General features: G+C 39.4%; 1 protein-coding gene across 8 annotated transcripts in view; it reads left to right on the top strand.

The window, feature by feature from the left end:
• The window catches only part of thrb (thyroid hormone receptor beta), a 68,178-nt gene that overhangs the window by 27,184 nt on the left and 20,656 nt on the right, over window positions 1-20,338 (top strand). For 2 of the 8 annotated variants that reach the window (XM_011480960.4, NM_001104690.1), the window contains 3 exon segments: window positions 8,401-8,451; window positions 8,567-8,669; window positions 12,835-12,899. In XM_011480960.4, coding sequence (XP_011479262.1) covers window positions 12,893-12,899 — 7 coding nt within the window. In that variant the 5' untranslated portion in view covers window positions 8,401-8,451; window positions 8,567-8,669; window positions 12,835-12,892. 8 annotated transcript variants of the gene reach the window in all.

Here is a 20,338-nt window from a genome sequence, read left to right as displayed (position 1 = left end):
CCAACTTGTGTCTGCGCCTGATCTTTAGTCATGTAAGAATCCCTGGATCACAGGGATTAGGAATCTCTATCAACCTGGGAGGAAGGGATCTTTCTCTGATTATGATGAGCGGATGAAAGGAAAGTGGTTTGGGTTTTAAGGGAACGACTGCTTAGGAAAATTGAGGGATCGTCTCTTTTTAAGTTTTCTGTCGCTCTAGGGTGGGTTTTCTCCAGGGACTCCGGCCTTTTCCCACCGTCCAAAAAAAATGGCTACTCTAAATTGTCCCAAGTGTTGAGAAAATGAATGAATACATGAATGAATGATTGTCGCTCTAGAATTGCGTCCCAAAAAGCTTCAGTCCTCTTAAAATTCATAAATCCTTTTTTAGGTTTCTGTCAGTCTGTGAATTTTAGTGGTTTGAGCGAGTGCATTCACTTGTACTCTATGATGTGTTAGTCTGTGTTTCACCAACAGCAAACTATTCATATACAAGTTTATGAAAATGTTTCAGTATTCAATAACATCTCTTTAATTTCATGTCACCTTTCAGCCTTATCAATAAAGTTATTTGGGATTAACACTGATCCGGTCTGGATGAACACAGCAGAAGTTATTCTGAGATTATTGCGCATCATATTTGTACTCTGGTTTCTTGGTCCCTCTTGCAGCCATGAGCATAATTGTGCTTACCGTACCTTCCAGGAGAGTTTGGATAAAGGCTCAAAAATACAGACTGTAGCACCATAAATTCTGTCAATGGCCGATTATAATGAAGCTGTCAGAGTGTGTTTAGAGAGTTGCGTACTCCTGCCTGTTGTGAAAAACAAAACATCTCATACTCCAGCTTTTCCATCTCATATTTGGAGAGGCTTGTCTGGCCTGTCTGAATCACTTTTCCTGACTTTGCTACTACAGGACAAATGTTTTATCAAGAACTAAGTGTTTTTAGCATTTCCTCTCAAAAAGAACATTTTTTTACCTGTACTGATAGGATTATCCAGTCGTGTTGGAGATACTTTGTCTAGTTTGTCGTAGAAAAAATGATGAAATCATAAGTTTATTTCAATATTGTCATGATTTTTAATTTTCTGATCCATAAACACTTGTAAAAATGTTTATTTTTACACCAGGAAGTTTGAAACTGTGCTGTGAGCGACTGATAGTACAGCTTGCAGCGTCTTTCAGCCGTCATCACATTTGTTGTTTGTGATGGTTGTGGCGCCTACGTCTTCAGACACACCTTTCCTGATAACATCCTGCAGACCACATCTAAGAGTTCTACTCGACTGCCTCCGCTCGTGTTTCCTGCTGAGCGGGCTGGCTGCTTTTTATTGTCAGAGCCCCTGAAACCCTTACAAAACAAAAGAGTAACAGTGGAGTGCAGTTTTTCTGTGACATCAGTTTAATTTAGCGCAGTTTTTGCGTGCATTTAATTGAAAAACACAAAAACTTTGTTCACTGATGAAGCTGCACGGATCAGGACCAGAGTGTTTGGTTTTTTTTAAGCCCATGAAGTCCTTCTCAGTAGGCGGATGATCAAAAATTGCAAACTGTTTATGAAACACTTTACTCAACGTCAGTGTTGGTATGAAGTGAAGCGAATAAAGAATGAGAAAACACATCAATGATTTTTTAAAAATTGAGAGGTTTTTGACTCCAGATTTACAGGCCTTGATTGCATCATTTAAGAGGAAGTACGTTTGCTGTGGTATATTTTTATTTTAGTTTTAAGAGTACCATCTGCAGCAGAAGCTTCAGCGGCACATGCTCTGGCTGTTTGCTCCAAACGATTTGGTAGAATGTCAAGCTGCACACTTATTGGAAAAAATATCATTAATTTTTATAAACACAAGAGATGTTTTTTTCTTGATTGTGTCGTGTTTCTGGAAGGATTCTTTTTAGTAATTTCTTTGTCATGTCAAGGTTTCGTCACCTTTCTGTGGTGTGCATTTTTTTCTGTTGTGTTTATTTGTCTTTTTTCTGTGAAGTTATGGGACAGTTTTGCTGTGCTGCCGTTGTTTTGGGAGTTTTTTTTGGCCATGTGATGGTTTTGTCACCTTTTTAGTGTAATGTTTCAGCCGTGTGCAAATTTTGTTGTGTTTTTTTTTGTCCTTCAAGTGTTTTTCTGTCCTCCATATTTATCCGCTGTGTTTTTGTCCTTTGCCTGTTTGTGTTGTGTTTTTGTTGGCATGCTGTTATCTTTATGGGATGTTTTCAGTATTTTTCTGCTGTTCTTTTTTATATTAAGACTGTTTTTTACAATGATTCTTTTGAGTTTTTTTTTGTCATGTTTCAGTCAATATTTTGTCACATTTTTGTTGTGTTTTAGCTCTGATTCCTTCATAATTTTGGGTTTTTGCCTTTGAACTTTGCAGCTTCGTCAGCCATAATCTCCAAAAACACCTTTAGATTCTCTGCATATTTATTAGGACCTATCATCTAGAGTCACCATCTCTCTCTCCAGCAAACATCTCACAGAAACCACCAATAATAACATCATTACACATTAACATAGCGCCATAACATAACATGAGTTAAAACATCCATCCTTTCATTTTTTAGGGCCCCACAGAAACAGGCAATGACTCCCATTTTTTTAATTGATTTGATTGGATTGATTTGTTCAGAATGTTGCTGCCAAACATCAGAAAACTTAGAGCCTTTGGACCCCCCAAGTCCTTTCCCAAGCCATAATCTTTTGAGGTGGAGAACAGACATACTGGTGGCCTTTGTAAGCTCCAGTGAAGAAAATCCTGGACACAAAACTCAGAAGATTCTGGTGCTCAAAACAACCTGCTCTGTATCTTCTGCTCTTCTGTCCTTAAGTCATTGTGAGTTTAGCTGCCCATCAGAGCGTTAGATATCTGTCATCGCTGACTGGAGCTTCACTGAGTCCAGATGTTACGGTGGCCAACTTCATTCCGTCTTAAAATGCATTCAAGTAAACATGTTTCAAACCTCAAAAAATGCTCCAAGACGGCAAATTACTGCACATAAAATCACATAGACGCTGCACAGTTTTTTGATCTGACATCTGTGTCCTTTAGTGTGTCGTCCAGATACATCAAGAGTTTTTGTTGCAGTCTCAAATTCAGTTAAGAAAAAAAACAAAGAAACAAGAGGGGATGGGTGCAATTTGGTCTTTTGCTCTTTTCCATGTGAGCTTTTGAGGAAAAGCAGCCTGGAGAGCTGTTAAACACATAAAAACTTTTTTTTCTTTTTCTTTTCTTTTGGAGGAACTGAAAGATCTCACTGCCTGCCAAGGTTTTTATGCTCCCTGAAATCTGTCCAATGAGAGAAGGGAAGCAAGTGGATGCCAAAGAAATGACGGAAATACAAAAAACTGGAGCAGTCGTACTAAGAAACTATTTTCCTAAAGCAGAGATCCTAAGAGGCGGTGTCTTAAACCTCATATGTCTTTTTCTATTTCTGTCACCCCTTCCTCCATCTCCTATTGAAAATCAGCTAGTTGAGCCGTTTAACTTCTGGGTTTCTTACACTGAGTCGCTTCAGTTTGTGTCCGTTGATGTTCTGCTATTTTTGGAAGCTCACCTGACCTTTGGTCACCTGGATTTAATGTTTGATTTGAACTCTTAATGGCAAAAAAGAGAGTAACCGAGATAAGAACCACACATTTAGTCCTAAAAACCATCTTTTAGCAGGAATCCAGAATTCATTGGGTAAATGTGCTGCATTGGGGACATGCAGGTGCTGACAGATAATGACGGTCAGGGCGGCTTCCTCTTTAACAACTGCTTATCTAAGTAAATGCAGCTACCACAAAAACAACTTCTCAGTTTGGTCTTTTTCTTTCTTTTAAAAAAAATAAATACATTCCATAATATTTGACATTACGGTAACTACTGATGTAGTGTGGGGAGCTGATGTGTCCATATCTCTTCAGTTTCTGTATCCATCTGTTTTCCAGCCTTGAAAAGGGATCCAGAGATGTGCCATCAGTGCTGAAGACCATAGGGGGGTTTGAAGTCTTTCCTTCTAAACGTGAGAACGACTAGTAGTTTTAACAATGTGAAGGGAAACAAACATATCTGGGCATAGTTGTTTTGTAACAATAAAAAGGATCCAGGGCGACTAAACCTAAAAGATTTGTTAGGTCCAATCTGAACAATCAATCCAAGATCATACATTCTGTAAATAAATGTTGCCACACAAATTCGTTTAGCTTATTTTAAAGGCTTCCTTTTTTTTTGGATTATAAGCACCAAAAAGATTCCAAAGTTCTCTGGGATTTCCAAACAAACCAGGCTGGTGTCGTTTGTAAAAATGTCAAATTGTATAATTAACAGAATGTTTAACTTTACAAATATTGTACATATAAAGATAAAAAAACAAATCAAATTTGAGTGATCAAATTTCACTAATGCCATGTGCACACAAATGAAGTGCACTTGCCATTTAATTTGAATTTGTAGGTGACTTAGTAAGATTGATTGCCAAATAAAGAAAAAACAGAAATGACAAGGCAGAACACAGGACTGGACACAGATGCAGAGCTTAAGGTTTTAATTCTTGGACACAAGAGAAGAGCTAGCTTTGACAGGTGATAGCACATGACAAACAGGCACAGGACAAAGGGAAACACAGGCTATAAATACATGAGGAGAAGCACAGGTGGGAATGATCAGGGATGATGAGGCAGACTCAGGTGTGGGGAACAGACAAGGCAGGAAGGGGAAGGTCTGGAACGAGAGGTAGGTTAGACTTTCAAACTAAAACAGGAAACCCCACACGAGACAACAGGAAGCTTGACGAGACATGACAAGAAATTGTAGCATTTGATTGAGGATTTTAAATCAATAGAGGGGTGAGTAAAGAATGAGTGCAAGAACCAAGGGGCTTCCAAGGCTGGAACCTAATGCAGTCTAAATAAGATAAGATAAAATAGATAAGATAAGATAGGACTTTATTGATCCCCGCGGGGAAATTAGGTTGTCACAGCAGCCAAAAACAAGAAAAATAGCAGTTGGAAGGCTACAAAAAACAAAGTAGTAATGGGTAAGAATAAAAATAATAATAATACAATTTGGAAGTAAAAGATGATGGTCTGACGAATGACGGTCTGACATTGCATGGTGCTGATTCACTGGGATTCTTATAAGGAGCTCAAAATATGCAAATAAATTTCACTGGATGTATCTTCAACTAAAAAGGGTTTCATAAGGATCATTTACATTTAGTTGTGAATAGCCAAAACACTAGCACAAACATTTTTGTCTCAATCCTGCTAAAAGAATGATCTGATCGGTTAATCTTTCAATTGAAATTTCTTTGCTTCTTACTTATCTTGCTCGCATTAAAAAAGGATGAATTGAATAATAACTGAATTGAAATTGAATTGAAAAAAAAATATGGAAAAGAAGAAATGTGTGAAGTTTGTCACTGAAGAAATCTAGAGTGTTTTTTTCTAACAAATCTGCAAAAATGTCTGTCCTTCTGCATCATTATAACATGTGTTGTTGAAAAAAAGGTGTCAATTAAAAGACACACATTTATGCTAGTTTCTTCTGATCATCGCTTTGAGATGAACTGTGTGAATGTAGAAAAAAAACAATAAATGACTCTGAGTTGGGAGGAGCCTAAACTAATATAAAACCAGCTTGGTTAGATTTTATGAACTAAGTTACTGTAACAACAAACTTACACTAGGTGCTTTGCAGTTTTGTGAAACAGTCAATTCTGATTTTTCTGTCATTTCAGCCTGAACATAGTCAGGATTTCCACCTACCCCGCTTCTTGAACCACGTCCCTCATTTCATGTTCAGGTCTGTGGTCTGATCTTTCTTCTCCTTTTGCCATGTTTCAGCATAGATCAGCTGCATCATGTTTGCATTACTAAGCTGGAACAAAGGTCAGCAATCAAACATGCATCAGGTAGAAGCATTAAACCACTGACAGATGATGGAACCTTTGGAATAAGTATTTTGTTTAGGAATGTTTTCAGGAAAAGACAGAAGTTTGGACCTGGTTTCCCTTTGAGGCAGAGTTGGATCATCCTTATGAATTTATGTGGTATTCATGGAATATAATGAGGACAGTGGTTTGGCTGCTTGTGTTTTTCTGCTCTGCTTTGTGTCTCAGACAGTTTTTTTTCCATCTTGAAGAATGAAAACATACTTGTTCAATATTGCAACAATGACATGAAACGCGCTAAGAGCAGAAACCCTGTTTTTTTGTTATACAAACCTTTACATCCATGCAGAGCTGGTCTGCTGCCCATTCAGCTGTCAGGAAACAACAACAGCCCAGCCGTAAAGCTCAGCTGCCGGTGGAAAGAAGCCCAGAAGAGCAACATCCGATCCTTACAGATCCACAGGCCAGGAATCAGTTGCTGCTTCAGAATTTGCATTTGGGATTGCACCCTTGCAATTCGTTGCACCCTTGCTCCCACAGGTGGTGGGCCCATGGGAAAGTGACATTGTTCCCACATTGTTCCTTCAGGCTGGACCCAACTGAGCTTCGGGGGAAGAGCCCCAGCCACCAGGCGCTGGCCTGCGAGGGCTAGGGCAGCGCCCCAGTGATGCCAATCCAGGCCACATAACGAAGTATGGAATTTGGGGCTCATAAAAGGGGTTCTGAACCGCTCTTTGTCCAGCTCGTCACCTAAGACCTGTCTGGCGTGGGACCCCAACAGCTTAGCTCCTCAAGCTCTCATACCCCTTCACCGCGTTATGGTGACGTTCGTGGAGGGGGTGGAGGAAGTTGCCGTGGAGAGGGAAGTTTGGACTTAGACTGCTGCTCCTGCAACCCGGTCCCAGATGAGCGGAAGACGATGGATGGTTGGGTTAAACTCACCTGTACAAAAAACAATGAGGCTTTTGCGGCTCGTGCAGCTGGAGCAGCAGCTTCTTTTGCAAACGAAGGCTGACATCCTTACACTGTTTGTCATGTGAGCCTCTTATGCCGCCTGCAGCGCTGCCACAGTGTTGCCTGATTCGTGAGTGTTTATTCGACCTCTCACCCTTTCACACTTCATCCTCACAGATAATCCATGTAAATCCAAAATGCAGTTGGCTAATGACTTCCTTTATAAGAAAATGAAGTGCTGTGGTTTGCTGGTTCTGGTTTTCATCTTTTGGCCTCGAGCTCCTGAAAGTGCTGCTGCACTGATGCTAGCCTGAAGATGAAAATGTGAACAGACAGAGAAGAGTTCTCTTGGTTTTTCCTCCTCCTCTGTGTGAGTGGTACTCTGCTGCGTCCTCAAAGCCCTCTCCATTTGTCCTGAGTTGATCCGTCTTTCCCATCATGCACTGCAGCGATCTCGGCTCTGTCAGCTCAGGAGGGGTGTGCATTTCTGATGGCATGAAAGAGGCTAGGGGTTGGGATTCTTAATGTGGGGCTTTTGTCTGCTGCTGCCTTCACTCAAATGTATTTTTTACAACCCACCTTTATCACTGAGCTCATCTTCATCACAGTCTGAGCTTTTTCTGGATCTGAGCCACCAAAGCAGGCTGTTTCAGTCTGACTGAGGTTGTTGTTCATTCATTTTTTTTTGTTGCTTTTTTTCCTAACACGACAGTTTTTCTTAATAAAATATATACCCTATTAAAAAACATTAATATTTAGATTAAATAAAATAAAAACAATAATATATAATTCTAAAATAGTAAAAACAAATTCATTGTTTAAATTACAACTTTTAGGTATTTTAGAAGGTAATAAAGGTTCTACCGCCGTGGGCTCTGAGTGGAAGGGGCGGAGTTTCTGTCTTCATCTCCACAGTCAGTAACATCATCGTGAGTGCTGGTATACATGTGTGTGAGCTACTTCTGTGTAAGTAGGTATTTTTGACAGTGATAATGTTAAGCCTCAACCAACTTTGGTTGTCTGTTTTAATGAAGTTTTGAAGGTTTTTCTGCTCCAAATATTCTGTATTGTCATCATTGTACCAGTCCATGATGTAGTGGTTCACATTGCAAGGATTTGACTTTGATGGTTGAAGGATTTGTTGTCGTCTTTCCTTATTTCAGTTTGTCTCTTTGTACCATTTTTTAATTTATTTTTAAATTTGGTTATGTTAAACACTGTACTGTTTCTCCAAAGTGTTTGTTAATTTTAAAAGAAGGCATCCCATGATCGAGTTCCTCTGTTATCCAAAGAGTCACTTGAAAGTTCTCCTGCTCTTTTCCTGCTGTGTTCCCTTTTCTCCTCAGATCATGCGGTGCATTCAAATAAACATTCTCACAAATTAATGTGGATTTCAAATGTGAAGGATTTTTTTTGTATCTTTCTTATGATCAAAAAAAATAATTAATCTCCCAGGTTTTAAGAATTTTAAAGAGTGGGGGTGTTTCAAAAGTCACAGTTATTACTAACACATCTGGAATGTTTATCTCCTCCTTGAGGATCTCCTTGTACTCCTGGTCTGACCTGGTCTTCTGCATTTGTCTGTTTTCCTAGGTGTTTCTCTTGGGGAGTTCAGCTGCTGGAGCCAGCCCTCACCCCTCCCTTGTAAGGCCTTTAGTGTTTTGTCATGCTCGCCGTGCGCTAACCCTTGATGCACACAGACATTCATCATGGCTCCCAGAATTACTGATACTATATGTGTTGTTTTTGTGTTTTCCAGCAGTGTGGCGTGTTGGGGGGCCACTGTAGATGCAGATAATGACTGTATAAAGCTAAAACTAATTGGGAGGGTAAACAACAGATCAGAACTTCATACAAAACAGGTAAAATATTTTACCAAATGTGGTTAAAGGTTTATGGAATATTCATCTTAATGATGTGTTTTTTTCTGTGATGAAAGGTTGGATGTATTTGAAGGACTGACTGCAGAGTAACAGTTGGAGGCACTTTGCCATTTTTATCTTTCATTTATGGCAGGCAATTTTTTAAAGTTGAGACAGCAGCTGTAATCCTTCCTTATGTTTTATAAATCACATTTGTGATGTATACATAATATAATTGATCTACTTTAATCAACCTCTCCATTTATGTTTCTGCACATTTCACCAGAAAATAATCAACATTGCTTGTTCGTTAGTGGCAAATATAAAGAAAAGAATCTTCATTATATTTTGCTCATTAACAGACCTGGTTAATAACTTTTGTACGTCCGTCAGATCGGTGATGACTTCTTGTCTCAGGAGTTTTTTTAAGCAGTTTCAGGTTCAGGAACCAAAAAGACAAAGTGACCAACAACCCCCCCACACACAGATGCCTCCTACTAAGTACAGTGCTGATAGAGTGTGGATAAAACCCCGCAGTTCCAGGATGCCTATGTTGCTGTTTAGTTGAGAGGACCAAAGTCTGTTGGCACCAGTTGTGTATGTTTGCTTGTTAGGGGATGGAGAAATCAGAATTGGGCCACTTTGGCCCTCGAGGTTCACTGTCCTGCATGATCTCCAGATAACCTGGCTCTATGTGCTGCTGGTCACCTGCCTCATGTGTGTCCTATCAGGCAGGAGCTGCAGCTCCATTTTTGCATGATTAATAAAACAGATTTTTTTTCAGGAATCTATTTTTGGTTTGGAGTATTTTCAAGACAACATGAACTCTTTGGAAAAAAAAGAGGTTCTCTGCAACTTTTTTAAAAACCCTGCAGGGTTTCTCTGAGCGCCAGAGATCAACAATTGAAAAATAGCAGGGTATTGGCTTAAATTTACACTTAAGATAAAATACGGATGGAGCAAACACATTGAACCTCCAGTAGAAATGACAGTAACTTGTGTCTGTTTTGGTTGTTTTTGTAAAATTTGCATATAGAGTGTAACTGTCACAAAAAGCTGTAGGGTTGTCCTGAAATGTACCTCATTTTACCTGTCCGAAGGAGCTGCGGAGTCTGCATTAAACTGCATGGGCTTTAGTTTTACGGAACCATTACCATGGAAACTGGGATCTGTATCCTCTGTAAGCCAGGAAAAAGATCGGACCAACTGATAAATCATGACACCTGCAATGGAAAAAAGGAGTGTAACTGCAAGATGTCCATACTACAGCCACCTCCTGATTATACTGTACATGTCAACTACGGTAAACTTAATGATTAAAAGTTTGCAAAGTGACAAAAGCCACACTTCTTAGCATATATTTATATAACTTTAGATAAAAGTTAGTAGGTTTCACGTAACTTTTCTATGAAATCACAATAATCAGATCTATTCTTAGTCTAGTGATCAATGGAACATGCAGTTCCCTGAGCCTAATGTTTTTTTTCATGCCACGACTTGACCGATATTTTGTTACTCAACTTTTTGAGTCATTCGAGCGTGTCCGTAACTGTCAGGCAGACTTTCACACCTGTCAGCAGGTATTGTAGTGCGGTCCTCGTGAACAAACGTTGCCGACTGTCTTGGGTAAGGAGGTACCCTCTCCAGATGGCATGTTCCAACTCATTCCAAAGATGTTTAACAGGATGTAAATGGTAAATGACATATACTTATGTAGCGCTGTACTACCTTCTTAGAAGGCCCAAAGCACTGTACAGTCACAGTCCCATTCACCCATGCACACACGTTTACACACTGCTCTGCTGCCGAACAGTGGCACCAAGCCTTAACCACCAGGAGCAATGGATGGGCAGGGCTGGACAGGGCCCACTATTTAGATAAACTTATAGTCACAAGCACCTATATGGGGTTGACCTGTATGGGTGTAGCAGGATTTTGGGTTGTCTGGGCCCATGGAGGGTCATAGAGAAGAGCGGATGGTTCACGGGCTACCTGCGGGTAAAAAACGGGGAAACCTGTTTTATCTCTTATCATATGAAGAGCACTTACGCGCCCCTTACCCAGTCTGCAGGATATGGACAGAGTTGAAAAAATGAAAAATCTGTATGATGCACCTGTGTCTCACTTACTTCCTGCCTACTTTATTCTTGCATTTATATACCGGTAAGTGTACACTATGACGTTTTGCAGCATGCCCGTACCAAAAAATGTGCAGAAAACCTTTTTTTTCACCGACCTGGATATTTAGTGTGGAGTACCTGCATTGGTTCAAAGAAGGTTTGCAGATTCAAGGTTTGCCCATTTTTCCCCCGTAGACAGCCTGTATCTAACCATAAGAGCAGTCATGACTAAGCCATAATAGAAGGACACTTGAAAACAGTAGATGTTGTTGTTTTTCCCACAGTCATTCTTGTAGTTTTGAAGCTGTTTGTGTTTTGTCTCATTGTCTTGTTGGAACCATAATTATGTTGCATCCACAGATGATTGTGTAAAACATAAAGGAAAAGTGCTAAAGGTCATTTGTCTGCAGCTGCCGATTCTACCAAAAAAGAAAAGAGCAATGAACCAAATGCACAGAAACGTAAAAGCTTCTGGATCATCCACCAAAAGATCTAAATGCTGTTTTGTTTCATCTAAAGCTGAATTACATTCTTGTATTATCTGCTGCATTCTGCTGTGCAGCTTGTTTTTTCTGTGCAAGAGGAACCCAGAGGCTGAAGAAGTTCTGTAGTGTCTGAGTCTTTGGTTTCTCTTCACAACAAAGGGACTCAGTAAACTCCCTGCAGGAGTGCAGGCAAGCTCGGTGCAGCACAGACAGGTCTGCAAACTGCAACCACATTTCTGCAGCTTATGGAGCAGCTTAGTGACTGGAGAATGTGGTTGCTCACTGCCTGTCCAAAAAAAAAATTTTTTTTGCCTAGATCTTTCTCTGATGATGGAAGAGTCGGACTGCTTTTTCCGTACTTCTCAAGCACACTCCAAAGATAAAGTAGGGTGCAGGTCTAGACTCTTGTGATCAATCCATGTGTGAAAAATATGTAGCCATTGTGTCGCAGTTTGATCAAATGGATCCTGGAAGTTTATCTAGGAAAGTGTCTGTCATGTCAGGTTCCACCCATGGTGGATTTAAGCTGGTCCTGATCATTGAAGCACCCCTGGATCATCACCCTACACCCACAGGCTTGAGGCACTAAGCATGATGGGAGTGTGGGGATATATTTGGACTCATTTAACCACATGACCCATTTTTTTCCTTCAAACCAGATTTAAATTTTTAAATTAGTAAGGAGGTTTTTTTCTTCACTGACTGGTGGTTTTCTTCATCAACACAGCTGTCAAGTCCAACAGTCTTTGGTGTGCTTCGCATTACATCTACAATGCTCTGACTTCCACTGTTAGACATGGATATCTTTAAGTTTTTGCCTTTGGATTTCATCAAACTTTACATGTTCACTAATTTTTTCATATTGGAATTCTTCCTGGAACAAGATTCTTCAAATCTTAGGTCTTTAACCTCCCATCAAATGTTTCCTTTGTTTGATGCATACCACTATTGTGACCCTTCAAAAATAAGATGGCTGCTTGATGATGTGTTAAAGCCCCCAATAACACCTAAGTGGGACACACACTGGTGGCCCAGTGCCACACTGCACAGACTCCTTGGGTTGTTAGGAGGTGGCAGACAAACATCCGGTCATTCCAGGAACGTGGAAGCTTTTCCGGCACTTGGGTGTAGCAAGTGTCTTTGATTGGCAGGTGCCTGCAGCCAAACCATACCAGACAAAAGGGGTTTCCCAAAACCTCAAAATGTTTGGGAGAACTATCTTTCTGGCCGTCCAGCATCGTGTTATAGCAGCTCACTGTGTTTTTCCCAGCAGGAGAGTTGTAATGAAACTGCTGCTGCCCCTCCTTAGGCTCTGTGATCTGTAACCACTAGATGTCACCCTATACAGAGGAACAAACAGCAGATCTGTGAGAGACTCCAGAAAACTAAAGTAGTTTAGTTCTCTGATGAGTCTAAAAAATCAGGTAACATAGAAGCTTTTTGTGCTGTTTAGGCTGAGATGAAGCAGCAGGGATGAAATGGGGGAAAGTGTCCTTCTTTTGAGTTCTGATGCTGATGGATCCATAGATACTGACTGATGGTCCCCCGTTGTCTCCTCAGCTACCCAGATGTCTGAAGAGGCTCTGAGGATGACATCCTGGCCTTAGACCCCACCAGTATGTCAGGTAAGACAGACATGGTGGACCTGCCCACACCCTCGTGAATGCCTTCAGACGACCCTCGGCATCACCAGTAGAGTATGCTCATGGTGTGAATGGGATTAAATTCACAAAAAATATACACATCATATTATCATTTCTATACTCACACACAATACTTGGGAAGAACAAACTAGCACAAGTGTCCTCCTACCGCTCCCTGACTTCCTGGTGCAGTGTTTGCTTTACCTGCTTCAGAATAAAAGTCTATCATCCTTTGAACTTTTAACCTCAAGCAGGCGCAGAAAACTGTTTCTGTCCCACAGTACTCTTTGCTTAAACACTGCTTTTTTACAATCTACTATACAAATGTTGCTGCTGCACTTCTGCAATATTTTGAAGGTTTTTACAAATAATTGTAAGGAAAGGTGTTTTTACACTGTGCACTCTGCTTTTTATTTTTGTATTTGTAGTATTTATACCATATATTTTAGGTTTTGTTGAGCAACAAAATGTCTGAAATGTATTAAAAACTGTGTCATGTACAAAATGTTAATAAAGGTAGATGTTATGTTATATAATCCACTACCAGCTTTACTGCAGGGCTAAGAAGCTGTCATGTTGGATACGGCATCAACTCTTCCACCTAACTGTTATAAAAATCGATTAGTATTTATAATAAATACAATAAGACAACATCCTTTATGACCCGGATCTATTAAAAGTTGCTCTGTGTCCAAAGACCTGCAGTTCATCAACTCAAACTGACTCGATTAGAGGAGAAACAATGAATTGTTATAGAAATTATTTTACTTCCATAAGCTATGCATACTGTCCAATGAAATGCATAGGTGCATTGTAAAATGTATATATCAGATTCACATTTTAAGACGATGGCACGTCTCAGCTGTTATTTTGACTCAAACTTTTGCTTCAGTTAAAGTCTTCAGTTAACATTTTTCCACTAAAATTGAAAGAAATGACTCTATTGATCATTCAAATGTTAAAATCGCTGCAAAAGTCTGATGTTTTAACCTTGATCTTGGAACATGTAAGAGGAGTTGGTTTGTCAAGCAGAGTGCTCTTTCTGGAAGGTGGACATTGTGACGATTTCATATATTGGGCCAAGCTGTGTAAAACTTTAAACATAAGCTGTAAAACCTTGAAAATCAATCAGTTATAAAACGAGGAGAGAGCAGAGTCAGTGGAGAGACTGATGCAGTACATCTCAGTTGGAAGAAACTTGACTTTGGCACAGGACTGTTCAATTTTAAAGTGCTAAAAACTAAAAGCCAGGTCCCTGAGTGACTGGATAAAGCAAGGGGGGCATTTGGTTTCCCAAAGCAGATGATTTTAGTTTTAGGGTGTATTCAGACTGGACACTTAAAGTGAACCAGAGTTTGTTTCCCCTGATAATCTGGAACAAATTTTCAGTCGGAATACACCCAGGTGGACCCTGGTCCGGGACCAGGAACTGCCCTCTGACCCATCTTTTGAGTCGGTCTCGGTTAGTTTCCAATCGGACTTAGATTCATTTCGCTCTAAGATTCCTCAGTCTGAATGCAAACTGCTCCGGGAGCGGAACAACTGAACCAAAACCGACATCGTAGCTGGTGGTCACATGATGTAAACAAAGTAGGAAAGAAGCAACAGACAAATGTAAAGCAAAGATTGTCGTTTTATCAAAGAGGAAAAAAGTGTTCAACTCCTTACTTGTGACAGCGTTTATTTAAACACCACTGAAAACTCTTCTTACAGGCTTTTCTGTGTCCCGTTAGACGGGAGACAGACTTATCTTTGTCATCATAGGTACATCTCAACAATGAGAGATAAAATGAGAAACAAATCCAGAAAAAATGTTTTGCCCAGCAACAGCCCCAAAACATTGCTGCTCTAGAGAAGATCTGCATGGAGGAGTGGGCCAAAATACAAACAGTTTGTGAAAACCTTGTAAAGACTTACGTAAAACATTTGACTGCTGTCATTGCCAACAAAGGGTAAATAACAAAGTATTGAGCTGAACTTTTGTTATTGACCAAATACGTATTTTCCACCATAATTTACAAATAAATTCTTTAAAAATTTAGACAATGTGATTTTCTGGATTTTTTTCCTCGTTTTGTCTCTCATAGTTGAGGTATACAATTGATGAAAATTACAAGCCTCTTTCATCTTTTTAAGTGAGAGAACTTGCACAGTTGGTGGCTGACTAAATACTTTTTTTCCTCGCTGTAGATTGGACAATTTTTCTGTGGTTTTAACAGATCCAAACTGTTTATACAAATGAGCACATGGAATTGGAAGTCATTGCCAAAGCAATAGAGTGGATCCAGAATATCATTAACCTGCCCAGCCCACTTTGGTTTTTTTATGGAGGCACAAACTGAGTTATCCCGAAGGAGTCTGACTCCTGACTGCTTCAGCTCTGAAACATGAGGATGTCGGTCATGACTAGTAAAAAAAAAAAGACCAAATCTGCTTTCATGTAGAAGTTGTAGTAGGCTTGATGGAAATTCCAGTCAGGTAGGAGTCCTGCTTGTCAGAAAACCTACCTGATATAACAAGCAGGTCAGGTTCCACCTCTCGTCTAAACTTAGTAAGAGCAGGCAGACTAAGCCAAGTTAAAAGCAGTGAGTATTTGTTGTAATAAGATTACTAGCTGCTGACTTCATGAACTTCTTGCTGGAATATGAAAGACTTCATCAACATGTCATAGCTCCTGGAAGGGATGTGCTAGTCCAAGAGGACACGCTCACTTCTTCCTCCCCCTGCCTCTTTCTATAATTCCTCCAAAAGATAACAAACAAGTCTTGATGTCGGTGCAGAGACATAATCTTCCCAGCGTGTGTTGAAGCTTCTTCCTTGATAGAAACACGATCAGGAAGAAGAGGCCCCCTGATGTTCAAAGTGCGCCACTACTTTTTGTAACAGTAAGCTTGATTTCTGCCCTTTTTAGATGAATCACTTAGTATTTAGACTCACAACAGCAATTAAGGGCATAAATGTGGTGATTTAGACAAATGCAATAAACATTTGTGGTAAGGACTGAGCTAGAAGGAAAGTTTAAACCGTAATTTTCCTATTGTGTCAAAATGTTGTGAAAGTTTTTGAAGATAAATTGACTTCTCTTAAAATTGTATGTTGTAGAGTTTCCCGTCTATGAAAGGATATTCCAGACATGTTCTTGGTGCAATTGTAACAGACACAAGACTCAAAAATGCTGGATTTAAGGGAGTATTAGCCGTGGCTTTTAACAGGAAAATCATACAATGTATTGTTATGAACATGGGAACATTCTGATAAAGACTGAGACTCAACATAGAATCATATGGTCACATGATCAGTGGTTTATCTATAACTGTTGAAGATTCTGTTTGTAATATATATGATTTTCATGTTTAATGGGCTTTTAAATAACATTAAGAACAAGTAAAACACACTGCAATAATATTTAAATGATCTGACCCTTATGTAGAAATATCTAGGATTTTTTAGATTTGACCTTTTGTGACTTAGTAAAACTAAATAAACTCAAACATAAACTATAAATTAAACTAATAAGACATAAACTAGCTGTTAGTAATGTCTCGTTTAACTGTGATAGTTTCATCTAATTTTAGGAAACATGATATTTTTTAGGTATAACTAGCTCACAGTGAAAAGTGAAGATCCTTGCTTTGCCCTGCAGTCACATGACTGAAAGCATGTGTGTTTGGGGCTTTTATCTGTGCTTTTGAGGTGTCAGACCCAAGGCCCTGGCAGTTTTTCATTTTCAAACAACCTCAGTACTGAATTCATTGGTGCTTTAAAAATAAACTGAACCGAACTACCGGTAAATTAAATTTGATTTAAAAATGTTGTGCATCTCTCATCTCTACTATGTCAAGCATTGTGACTACTAGCAGCTAAGCTGATGTGATTTAGAAAATAAAGTATGTGACGTCCTATCATAAATGCGCAACTGTGGTGCTGAGATAGAGCGGTCGACCTCTGATTGGAGGATTTGGTACCCACCTTGGCTGACCATGAATTAAAATATCCATGGGGGAACATACTGAACCCCGCGTTGCTCCTGTTGGTTATAGGTTGGCATGATGTGTGGCAGTGGAGCCACCATTTACCATTTTACTACACATCTTTACCTAACAATACGTCCAGCAGTATACCTGTCATCCATGCCATGTAAAATTTGTTTTGAATCATGGTATAACAGCTCCACCGCTCCACAGTCTCTGCAGGCGATCTTTGAATTTTGTGTCACACTTTTTGTGGTCCTTTCTTCCATGCTATCGTTGGATGATCATCCACTCACACATTTATCAGTCCACCCATGGTCTGATGGATTCAGTTAAAAAAAAATAATAAGCATAAACATTTGTAGTTCATTTCAAAAAATGCAATGACATTTTCAGGATATATAAAAAAATACTTTTACATGTTATTGTCACATGTGCAATGAAATTTGAATAGGTCTTAGATCAGTGTACCATTCAAAAATAATAGAATAATGTACAGATGGTTAATTTGGGACTAAAGAATAAAAAGTGAATCCTTTTGTCATGAAAAGCAATAATTAACAACGTATTCATTCAAAATAATTTTTACTAAGAAAAGAGTGTTCAAACTCTTATAATAAGCACAATAATAAAAAATGTACTTAAAAGATTTTCAAGACCAGGAAGATGCAGGAAGTTTTTACACTCAGTTTTAGCAGCTGCAGTTTTGAATTTTAATGTTGTTTTTTTTGCAATTTTTTAAATTGCTATCTATGGTATGGTGGTGTAGCAGTTTTTTGAGCTGGTGATCACAACAGCATCTCTAGTGAAACTCTTATCTACAGCGTCACAGACTCCTGTCTCATGATGATTGGCTGGGATCATTCATGTGTTTTTTTTTTATGTATCATAAACTTTCTCTTCATTCTTGGTTCATTTTAAAAATTGAGTTTGAGAAAAAGGGCCTGACTTTAAAACGCGGGGTTAATCAGAAGACTCCTGAAGCCTGAGGTGGTGTTTAGGTGGTGTTCATGCAGTTCTGTCATCATGAAGGCCAACTGAGGTTGCTCTGACAGCAGCAGGAGAACTGCAGAAAACATTCATGTCCTGCATCGTGAAGTGCCAGATAATCCTCTCAAACTTCAACTTTCCGCTCGGGAGCCTTACGTCTGTTTTTCCCAGAGCTTACCCTGAATGATGAGGGGATGGGGTCAGCTCATGTGGCCTCCTCAGGTAACTCCGAGTAGCCGGGGACATCTGGCACAAAGTACTGCATTAATCAACGGCCCCTGGGTAGAGGAGATCCCACACATCCCAAATTTGTTCATGGCCAGCGATGAACCCCCGAGTCCTGAAATGATTGATCAGGGTGGGAATAAAAGCTGGTGGCCAGGCCACTGCAGTCCGGCGACGCCGTCGGGAAGATGTGGTTGCGTGTGCGGGGTAGGGAAAGATGACATGAAAGTTGTATAAAAACAGAAAAAAGCTGGTGTTTCTTCAGAGAGGAGATGACATCTGGAATATAGTTTGTATGATCCAGAACTGGACAACAGCGCGGATTTAAGCTTCATGCATGTTCATGAGAACGAAATGGTAAGATCTTCACTCTTTGTGTCTGCATGTCCCTCTTGCAGCAGAAATGATCCAATGATGATTTTTGTATTCATTTTCAACCAGTGCTTTTCCATAATTTTCCATTTTTCAGAGCTGGAAGTTTGAAAATCTTTAAGGATTTCAGCTGGAAAACATTTTTATAATTTTTATTGGTTAAATTTTACATTTTCAGTCAACATCAGTAGAAAAAAATTCAACATTTTCATTGTATGTTCCTGCTGTCGTCACCATGCATTGCATGCTAACAGAGAACAATAATCCTGCTGCAATCTTCTTAGAAAATTATGATTTAGAAGAATAATTCATCTGAACTGACAGAGCTGTGCGGAAGGCGTTAACGCCGGCCACTTAGACACCAGATTGTGTCAATATTGACTTGTCTTAAAGTCCGTCTGATGGATGCTTAACAGTTTGTCGACAGTTGTTTAAGAAACTCCCAAACAAGATTAGTCCAGGACATCACCTCATCAAAAAGTTAAACTGGTATCAAAGCATCTTTGAAAGCAGATTGGCCTGGAAGGACCTGTGTCCACCAGCTGCTGCGTGTTGATGGGGTCCAGTTATCGCACTTGTTCATTAATGGACTCGCTAATCCTGCAGTAAGCCTTTTCAATCAGCCACTTCATGTGTGACTAACTGTGGACATTCATTTGAATACTCAACTATTCATTTCCAACACAGAAATGTGGACGTGAAAAACACAGGATCTGTCTGCACAAAAAAGCAGACGCTCAATCTGGAAAAGATTAGAGAACATTAAAGCAAGCGCCATATAAAAGTAATATAATCAATGAACTAATCAATAGGACCAGACTGAATCAAAAGGAAGAGACAAAGAGAGCATCAGCAGTTAAAAGAGTTTCTAAGCGAAAGAAAGTTCAGACAGATGAATGTCAGCAAACAAAAAGACTTTAGAGTAAAAAAAAGAAAAAGAAAATCTACTTATAAGGACATCCATGAATAAACCCTGATGTCCAGGTAAATGTTGCATAAAAGTGACCAACACTCAAACCCGCTCGGCTAAAATTAAAACCTCTGATTGGGGGCACTTTCTTGGCTTTCTTTGACAAACTAAAACAATTATTTGATGAAGAGCGGAGGAGAACCCTCTGCAGACTGCAGGAAAAAAATGGCTGAGTTGTTGGGAACTGTCTTTTTTTCTTGGAGGCAGAAATCGTCCCTTCTTTTTCTCTCTCATTCTTGGTCAAACCTCATGACGGAGGGAAGGGGAGAATGATATTGAATCTGCAAGTTCCCTCCAAACAAAACCTCCATTAGTGCTATGAACCCCAGATTTCTGTCCAAACTTTGACCAACTTTTCCGCCGTTGGGCCGTCAGAGCGCAAGATGTTTCAGTGTTTGGCATGCAACAAGCAGAATTAATCCCTCTAAAAAAATTCTACTTTGTACAAAATTATTTATTTTTGCACTACCTTTTTAAAGCTAATATTCCCATATTACATCATGTGATGACATTAAAACTGCAAAGGCACAACATTAGCATCAGTAAAAGTAATTTATAAAAAACACTCCTAAATCCGTTCAATGTAAACAGATTATTATTATTCATCATTTGTTTTCCTTATAAAGAAGAACATAACAGTTTTTTTCTGATTAAGAGTCTTTCTTTTTATACATCCTTAAGAACAAAATAATAAATATAGATGTATGTAGGATAAATACTACAAATGATTTCTTAATGTAATAATATCACTTATGAGTGATGTTGGTAGATAGTTGGACTATACAGTTTTCATGGAGAAGCCTCTTTGCTGAGCTGGTTGGGCTTTAAAGAGTCTTGTGCGTGTGTTTTTTAATCTCTTTGGTCCATCAAAGAAGGTGGCCCAAATAGATCTC

Source organism: Oryzias latipes, chromosome 11, assembly GCF_053564925.1.
Source record: "Oryzias latipes strain Hd-rR chromosome 11, Olatipes_Hd-rR_3.1".
NCBI classification, from domain to species: Eukaryota; Metazoa; Chordata; class Actinopteri; order Beloniformes; family Adrianichthyidae; genus Oryzias; species Oryzias latipes.
This window is presented reverse-complemented; position numbering and strand designations above follow the sequence as displayed.